Source organism: Sinocyclocheilus rhinocerous, unplaced genomic scaffold (genome assembly GCF_001515625.1).
Source record: "Sinocyclocheilus rhinocerous isolate Xijiao unplaced genomic scaffold, SAMN03320098_v1.1 scaffold1494, whole genome shotgun sequence".
NCBI classification, from domain to species: Eukaryota; Metazoa; Chordata; class Actinopteri; order Cypriniformes; family Cyprinidae; genus Sinocyclocheilus; species Sinocyclocheilus rhinocerous.
Window position 1 is genome coordinate 246,993 of NW_015641023.1, and position 9,440 is coordinate 256,432.

The window sequence follows — 9,440 nt, forward strand, 5'->3', positions numbered from 1 at the left end:
CTCACACTCTCTCTCGCTCACACACACACACACACACACTCTCTCACTCACACACACACACACACACACACACTTTCATCTTAGAATTATATGAAATATATATATTTTTTTATTTCAGCTATTTTTTTTAAATAAGAAAGAAAATCTAACTTGATGTACTATAACCTATAAATTAAAATAACTAAAACTAAAACTGAAATAAAAACATATTTAAAAAAACAAAAACTAATATAAATGACAAGCACACAATAAAAATGAACAAAACTAAAACTAAAATCAGAATAAAAAGTCTAAAAATAAATATGTTTTTCATTGACATTTTTTGACAATTAAGCACATATAACACTTTCCGTTACTGTAAAGCAAAAATAATTCTTGTCCAAATATCTCTCCATAAAATCAACATCAGTTCAATTCAGTACAACAAACACCACCATGATGTAAAAATACAACTACACTTCGAAAATAACACATCGTGCAATTTAAATATAATTTTTTCTCTGCATCACTGTAATGAAAATATTTGTGTCATTGTGTCAATGAAAATTTGAGTGTTAAACATTTAATTGTCATGAAAATGTCTACATAGGTCCTACAATGCATGCTGCAATTTCTTAGATAATTTCTTTTATCTTTTGCTGAGATATGGACACTTCTGCAGTTTCCTGACATGTATCTATTCAGTCATGAGAGCTGGAAATTAAACCATAAACTCAGCAGCTTCGTGACAGAGAGTGAATGAATGAATGGATGGATGATGATGATTTGATGAGTCAGAATGAGTTTGTGTGGTCTGAAGGACTTCACAGAGCTTTAGCTCTTTCTCAGCTGCTTAATCACTAACAGTAACTAGGAGCACTAGAGTTCTCAGTGATGTCAAAATAAAAGTCTTCCGACATAGCAGTGAAGTTACATTAAAATAAAAAATGAAAGACAGATAATGTATGAAAAAAAAACTCCTCAAAGAATGTCAAAGGTTTGGAACAACATGAAGAGTTTTGTGTGTAATAATACCTCATTAAGAATGTCAAACTGTGCAGAATTCAGCTCTTAAATGTTAAAAAAATAACCATTTCTCATGTTATTGCCTTTCATCTGTAATAACTTGCTCTGAAATGATTTTCCTTTCAGCTGCGGCATCAGTCTCTCTTATTTATCAACCACATTTAACTATTCAGTTCATCATGATAAAATCAACTCCTGTCCATATTTATAATGTTACAAAAGTTTTCTATTTCAAATAAATGCTGTTCTTTTGAACTTTCTGTTCATCTGTGAATCCTGAAAAATAAAATGTATCACAGTTTCCACAAAACTATTAATGTTTTCAACATTGATAATAATCAGAAATGTTTCTTGAGCAGCAAATCAGCATATTAGAATGATTTCTGAAGATCATGTGACACTGAAGACTGGAGTAATGATGCTGAAAATACAGCTGCGCATCACAGAAATACATTACAGTTTAACAGATATTCACATAGAAAACAGCTGTTTTAAATTGTAATAATATTTCTTCATTTTTATTATATGTGTTATCAAATAAATGCAGCCCTGGTGAGCAGAACAGACTTCTTTCAAAAACATAAAAAATATCTTACTGACCACAAACCTTGGAATGATAATGTATAACAATATTTGACATTTAATTTGAGTTCTAAATCTCTAGATGCATTCCTTCGGTTTAGTTGTCGCGTACGTGTGTGTGTGTGTGTGTGAGTGAGAGAGTGTGTGCGTGTGTGTGTGTGTGTGAGTGTGTGTGAGTGTGCGTGTGTGAGAGAGTGTGTGCGTGTGTGTGAGTGTGTGTGTGTGTGTGCGTGTGTGTGTGTGTGTGAGTGTGTGTGAGTGTGCGTGTGTGAGAGAGTGTGTGCGTGTGTGTGAGTGTGTGTGTGTGTGTGCGTGTGTGTGTGTGAGTGAGTGAATGTGTGAGTGAGTGAGTGTATGTATGTATGTGTGTGTGTGTGTGTGTGTGAAGGTGTGTGTGTGTGTGTAAGTGAGTGAGTGCATGTGTGAGTGAGTGAGTGTATGTATGTATGTATGTGTGTGTGTGTGTGTGTGAGTGAGTGCGTGTGTGTGTGTGTGTGTGTGTGTGAGGGTGTGTGTGTGTGTGTGAGTGAGTGAGTGAGTGAGTGCATGTGTGAGTGAGTGAGTGTATGTATGTATGTATGTGTGTGTGTGTGTGTGTGAGTGAGTGCGTGTGTGTGTGTGTGTGTGTGTGTGAGGGTGTGTGTGTGTGTGTGAGTGAGTGAGTGAGTGAGTGCATGTGTGAGTGAGTGAGTGTATGTATGTATGTATGTGTGTGTGTGTGTGTGTGAGTGAGTGCGTGTGTGTGTGTGTGTGTGTGTGTGAGTGAGTGAGTGAGTGTATGTGTGTGTGTGTGTGTGAAGGTGTGTGTGTGTGTGCGTGTGTGTGAGTGTATGTGTGTGAGGGAGTGAGTGTATGTGTGTGTGTGTAGTCCAGTGAACTTACAGAGCAGAAGTGTAAACACAGGTCTAGACTATTGCAGGAGGTGTTAATGTTAAGTAGGTTTGATTACACAACAGCACAAAGCAGATCAGTCTTTCGCAACACAATCACTGCAACGTTTTTATAAACGGAAAAATTCATCTTCCTTCAGCTTTTTAAAATGGTCAATCTACCAGTGAAATGAAAGGTTAAATGCAGCCAATCGAATGTTTAACGGGCCGTATGAAACTCTAAAGTGGAGTAGGACACTGTCTATTTTAGGTTTCCTTCTCATTCAAGTCAAACAGTAAAGTACATGATGTTTGTGAACGTAAGCGACTCATTTGAGCCTCAACAAATGCACCCAATGAGCTGCTGCGGCGGTCAACACGCGTTCACATTTAACACAAAGGCACAATCTTTGGCATCGGGTTTGATAGCAAATGGCAGACGAGAGGTCAGCGAGCGCCTCATTACCTCACGGTGTCTGGAAACTAAACCACACGTGCAAAAGAACATTGCAAGAAAGGACATTGCTTTTATATTTTATTCTATTTACAGCACATTTAAAAAACTCCACCGTGTCGAGCAGCGGCAGATATAAAGTGCTCGACGCCCGCAGAAAGTCCAGCTGGAAAAATGCACCCAAACCTGCGCAGCTCTTGAAACGCTCGAGTCCCGCAGGTCAGCCAGCCGTCTGGACGTCCCACGTCCCAGCAGACACACAGATATTCAAGCCCATGTACGCCTGCACTCACTCAGCAAACACATGATCACCAACACGCTGCTTTTTATGCTTTAATAAAAGAGACGGTGCATAGGAGCGTACAGTTCTCTCCAGATCTCCAGTGGAACATTTCATAAGGAGGAAAGCGACGTAAACCGGGCTAAACGCGAGAATACAGTGTACACAACTTCCTGAAAGCATCCTTTAATCGAAATCTCCATCACAAAAATTAAAAATCACTTCAAAAGCGATGGGTTGGCTCCTCCGAGAGTCTGCAAACTCGAGTTAGAGTTCACAGCAGGCCACCAAGGTACGGATAAAGTGCTTCTCTTAACGTGACACATTAAATAATTAAAGCAAAACATCACATAATCAAGAGTGAAAACGAGGATGGAGAGACATACGAGAGATATATTTCTGGGAGAGGACAGAGAAAGTGAAGCGACGGACAAACTGACATACTGCATGGTGTAAGACCTACATGATGCAAAAAGGAATATCACATTTTCATAATCTGAAGAAACAGACACAGTAAGACTTGTCGTTTTGTATTATAATACGGATATTTGTCAGTCCGTTCGGATCAGATCCAAAACAGACGTAAGAGTCGTAAGAAACAGCAGCAGTGTGATCTTACAGGAGGCCAGTCACCAGTCGAGTGTTTTTTTTCGTGAATAAATACATTCGGATTTAGTGTCAAGCTACTTGTTCTAATATCATGTACGTCCTAAAAAAACAAACAAACAAAAGATGGAGAGACAAACGGGGGGATTGTTCCCACATTCTCCTCGTGGCCCCTCAAACACAGTCCGCTCATTTCATTTTCTTCCAACAGCCACATGTGGAGGGAAATAAAGCACCTTCCCTCGTGATATCCGTGGCAAATGAAGACGCTCTAGGGACATCACCACATCCTGGGGGCGCCTGCAAAACCCTGAATAACAGCCAGTCCACTACCGTCCTCGTCCTCTGCGGAGAGAAAACAAACAGATACATGAATAGACAGAACAGTATTCAGTATCGATAAAAATAATGCAATTAATTGCATTATTGAAACCCAGTAATTGCATGCACTGCGCATTGATATGCTTATTTGAGTATGACGTCAACATGCTAAAATCAAACCATTGGGAGTTTGTGGTCAAGGATTTGAAGTAAACAGCTTGCAATGTATTTTTTGTGAATGGTGATGCAAAAAAAAAATGCATGTATAAAAATGCACAAATGATGCATATAAAAATGCATGCATAAACAAGCACAAATTATGCATAAAAATGCATGCATAAGCACAAGGATTCATAATAGTGCATGCATTTAAAAATGCACAAATGACACAATAATGCATGCATAAAAATGCACTAATGACGCATATAAAAATGCATGCATAAAAATGCACAAATTATGCATCAAAATGCATGCATAAACAAGCATAAATTATTCATAATAGTGCATGCATTTAAAAATGCACAAATGATGCATAACTATGTACTGAAGTTTGGATCTGCAGATATGTAGTCCTGCAAAGCACAGTCTCAATGTGACTAAATATGGCTGGATGGAATGGAAATTCAGGAGTGCAAACACTGGCAGTGGGAGCTCCGGCTTGTGAACTTCAGCCAATATTGAACCAAGACAGCATCTGATCCTCGATAAACATGAGGTGACCTAGCAATCTACAAAGAAACTGAGGCCATGGGAACCAACCGGGAAGTTAAAGACGTTTCTATGCTCAACGAAACAAATCAAGCCTACTGTTTTCAATAACGTTTGGAGCTCATGAAATGTAAAGAAAATGCACACCTAAAAACACAAGTGATGTACCCATGCGTTTCAAACCTGAATGACATTCGTCTGTGGAACACAAAAGGAGATGTTTAGAAGGATGTTCACGCTGCTCTTTATCATATATCTATAGAAGATTGGAAAAGCCCTGATCAAAGCACTATTGAAATATCCTAAAAGTACTAAAGACAGCGAAATGAGCAGCATTAACACACTTTAAAATATTTACTTTTGTGTTCCACAGAAGAAAAAAAAGTCGTTCGGATTTGGTAAGACATGTGGGTGAATAAATGAAAATTTAATTAATTCCTTTAAAAGAATGCAAAAAACAGTAAAGCTTAAAGTGCACTTTGTTTTTTACACATACTCAAGGGTCTGTGTAAGGTGCACCTGATGCAAATTTCGGTCCACAAGGTGGCAACACTGGCCCGCACCATTGTTTTACAGCCGAAAAAGAAACAGAATAAATGGAATAACAACAAACTACCGGAAAGTTCCTCGAGTAGGAAAGCACTTGCGTGAAGGGGTTCAGAGATTCATGCAACTCTAGTTTTAAACAGTGCAAAGACAATTTTATCGCTCATCACTTCTAGAGAGAAATAGCGCCAACACTGGGCAGAGATTAAACTTTCTAGAGCGCATGAGTCGAGTGCACTCAACACTTTGAAAGGCTGTGTGATCTGCTGTACGCTAAGCACTTGCGTCAAAACTGAAACATGCTTTGCTTGTCATTACACGCAAGGAAAGACAAGAGACTCACCTAAGTTTCGCAGTGAGCCAGTAGAGATGTGATTTCGGCACTCATGTGTCCCACCGCCTTGGCGGCCTCCATGATGGCACGGCGGTACATCCCTTTCTTTTTGCGGTTGAAGCGTGACCTGAAGAATTCGCGGAACGGCGAGAGCTTGGCAACCGAGAGTTGGGAGGTGGTGGGAGAACCGAACCAGGAGACTTTAGCTTCGGGCCAGGGAGCATGGACCTCGCCTTCTTCTCTACGAGTACCGCTAATACTGAGTATCCGCGCAGGCCACCAAGGAAATCCGTGGATCTTCCCCCAAACAACATCACCCACTGTTACGCCGTGACCTTCCTCGGTCACGCATTTAGTCATGCTGCGAGTGTGCAGTCGTACGGTGAGAGGCGGAACAGTCTTACTTTCCCCTTGAGAGGAAGACGAGACTGCGATATCGTCGCCTGGAGCGAGATCGCAGATTTCCGGTGACGTTCCGTCGGAGCTGAACGACTTGGACTCGTCTAGACTGTCACTGCTGCACACAGAGAGGCTCGACGAGTCCGCTTTCCTCTTCCGGAAGTTGATGAGTAAAGTCAAGTCGCCGTGCCGTTCCACTTCCTCGCCTGACCAAAGCTCTAGCGAATTCTTCTCCGCACCATCTTCAGACTGAGAGTTGGGAACTCTAGGACTTTTCCTCCGAACGCCGTCCACTAGTTCTGCCTCGTAAGCGGACACCTGCTCCGCTCCGTCGGCCCGGGATCTCAAGCGTATCTTGGGCGAAGGGGCATCCGGATTACTCAACTTTGGGAGCTTGAGTTTGGGAATGGAAATGGTAAGACCCGTTCGGATGGCGTCTACCGGAGGTTGCACGACTTTCTGGGATTCCTTGGAAGCGTCTCGTTCTCCGTGGCCGTTCTGTAACAGCTGCTTCGGACAGAAGGGTTTGACAGAACCGTGAACCCTCGAGGGGATCTTCATCACTTCGCCTTTACCTTGTGGAGTGCTATAAGAGATCTTAATCACGGGACTATGGGGAACGATGTCCCCTTTGGGAAACTTCTCATCGTCCTTCTTGTCCTTCCGGAAGCACTTGGTGTCATAGACCGTCGATTCCTCTCGTCTCTTTGACTCTTTGTTGTTGTTGTCTCCGTCGTCCTTCCTCTTGGCTGGGGTTGATTTAGTGTCCTCCTCGTCGGCTTGAGGCGCGTTCTCCTTCCTGGATGTCTTGGTCACCGTTGGTCCATCTTTGCTGTCCTCGTCGCTGTTTAGTGTGTTTTTGCATTTCTCGCACAGCACCTGCCGAGGTCTCAGTCGGATTGTGCTCATGGTCATCCTTCCAGGTTCTCGACTTCGTCTCTTCTTCCTCTTGATTGGACGCGGCGGTGGTTGCGGTACCCACTGGTTGTATGTGTGCCGGACCCACATGGGCTGCGGAAACGGGGCACCTTCAAAGTACGGCGGATATGTGGGCTGGCCCGGTTGCACCGGGATAGGTACGGGAGCGAGCGGAGGTGCCACCTCAGGCTCCGTATTCTCATCTTTTGGTTGCTGCGTCGGCTGACTAACGGGTTTAGAGGAAGCCTCTTCACTCGAGACTTCACAGTCCGGTCTCAATAAGAGGCTCTCTTCGGATTTTCCAACAACTTCTGGAAGGCAAAACAGCCCAGTCCTACAGAAAAGAGTCGAGAGGGAAACATAAGAGCCAATAATGGACAGAGTATACAGGGATAATTACCCATAATACTGCACTTCTGTACATCGACAAAAGCTCTGTTAAGACATTTCTGTTTAAAAGCCACTAGCGGCACCAATTAGACTAAAAAAAAATAAGGACAATCCTGGTTTTCTGACACTCCCCCATCTTCCATTGTTTGAACGAACAGATAGTCAAGATTGTGGCTCAGCATCTCGACACTATCTTTACAAAGTTTTAGTCATTTTGTTTTGTGTTTTTGTAATTTTTTATATTTTTTTATGTAAAAAAATAGTTTTTAAGTTTTAGTTATTTTAGCACTTCAACTTAAGCTAATGAAAATGAGATAGGTTGCCTTGGCAACTAGCTGAAATAAAATATGCACTTTTTTATATTTTATTTCAGTTAACGTTTATGACAAATAATGCAATTTTTATGGTTTTGGATTTAGGTTGCAATAATAAGCCATCTAAGACCATCACCTTTAAATGTCCTTATTTTTAACACTATCACAGTGTTGCAAAACCTTTGAACGCTCAAGAACAGAAATACACGATTAATCATTTCTAATGGCAAGCTGACTCTTGACCAGAAAAGCAGGTTAGTGGACCAGTCATATCATGCACATAACCACACCTATTTGTTTTTATAGCCTTTAAAAAACACCACAGCTATCGCTTCATCTCTCCAAACTCTTATTCTTAGAAACTCTAAGAACTTCAGCGCAGTAGGATGAATCTCACAAAAACATGTCATGGTCACATTTGAAAAATACAACATAATGAAGACTATTTTAGGACAACCATTATTATTATGTGCATTGTTTTGATAGCAATTAAGCACATTATCTCCCCAATACCTCACTACTGTAACTACTTTACAAAACAAAGCTCCCATTTTGGTGTCTGCATTAAATTTAATTAACAAAAGCGATTTTATATACACAGAAAGCATATTAAATGCAAGTAAAGTTTCTACTTTAATGTTTCTGATAACTTCTGTGAAAATAAAACATCAACATATGGGTGAAATAATGTTCTATCGTCATTCATTGTAACAGACTTATTAATGTAAAAATGAAACATACTCATTCTGACGAACTTATTAAAATATATAAAAGAATAAGTTCTCATACTAAATTTTATTATATTTTAAACTATTAATAAATGGCTAAAACCTAAAGGTTTGAAGGATAGTGGCAAAGACTGGTAAATTCTAGGGCTGAACTGAGATCCTTAAATAGTCTTTTAATGTCATCTAATGATTCTTTATCTATACACGCCTGACAAGATTTCTTTTAGTATATGAACTATTGTTACACTGACATTTTAGTGGGTGTTTTCTGTAAATGATGGTAAAAATATATGATAGTCATTAGTTTTTGCTCAGAATAATAATTAAAAAACAAAAACAATTTACAGCTGCACTAAAGGGTTAGTTCACCCAAAAATGAAAATTAGCCCATAAATTACTCACCCTCAAGTCATCCTAGGTGTATATGACTTTCTTCTTTCAGACGAATCCAGTCAGAGTTATATTAAAAATTGTCTTTGATCTTTCAAGCTGTTTCATGCCACTCAGCGGGTGTTGCATGCATCAGTCCAAAAGAAGTGAAATAAAAAGCGCCCATCCATAAAAAAAGTGTCTCACACGGCCCCGGGGGGTGAACAAAGGCCTTCTGTAGCGAATCGATGCGTTTGTAAGAAAAATATCCATATTCAAAACGTAATAATCACTTTAATCTAGCTTGCGCCAGCAGTTGTACACGGAAGCAGCTCCGGGCGGATGACGTATGAGGTCAGCTTTGCGCATGCGTCGCTCCGAAGTGATGCACGCGGAAGCGAAGGGGAGAGATCAAAACAAAACAACGGTCACTAATTAGAAGTACAAAACGAGGATTTGTAAAGAAGAATGTCAGAGGATTTCGATATAAGAGGAGACTGGTTTTCCTTTGCTAAAATAAGGAAACTTTGCTTCCTTTGCTCGTGTTAACAAACGTTGGTTTTCACGAGACTCACCAGCGCATGCGCAACGCCGACCTCATACGTCATCCGCCCGGA

At 40.7% G+C, this 9,440-nt stretch overlaps 1 protein-coding gene across 1 annotated transcript in view; it reads right to left on the reverse strand.

Moving 5' to 3' along the window:
- Window positions 1-3,218: 3,218 nt before the first annotated feature.
- Window positions 3,219-9,440, reverse strand: part of LOC107754010 (PWWP domain-containing protein 2B-like) — a 9,878-nt gene continuing 3,656 nt past the window's right edge. The window contains exons 2-3 of the mRNA XM_016570311.1: window positions 5,715-7,356; window positions 3,219-4,141 (exon numbers count right to left, since the gene is read on the reverse strand). Coding sequence (XP_016425797.1) covers window positions 5,715-7,356 — 1,642 coding nt within the window. The 3' untranslated portion in view covers window positions 3,219-4,141. The remainder of the gene's footprint in view (window positions 4,142-5,714; window positions 7,357-9,440) is intronic.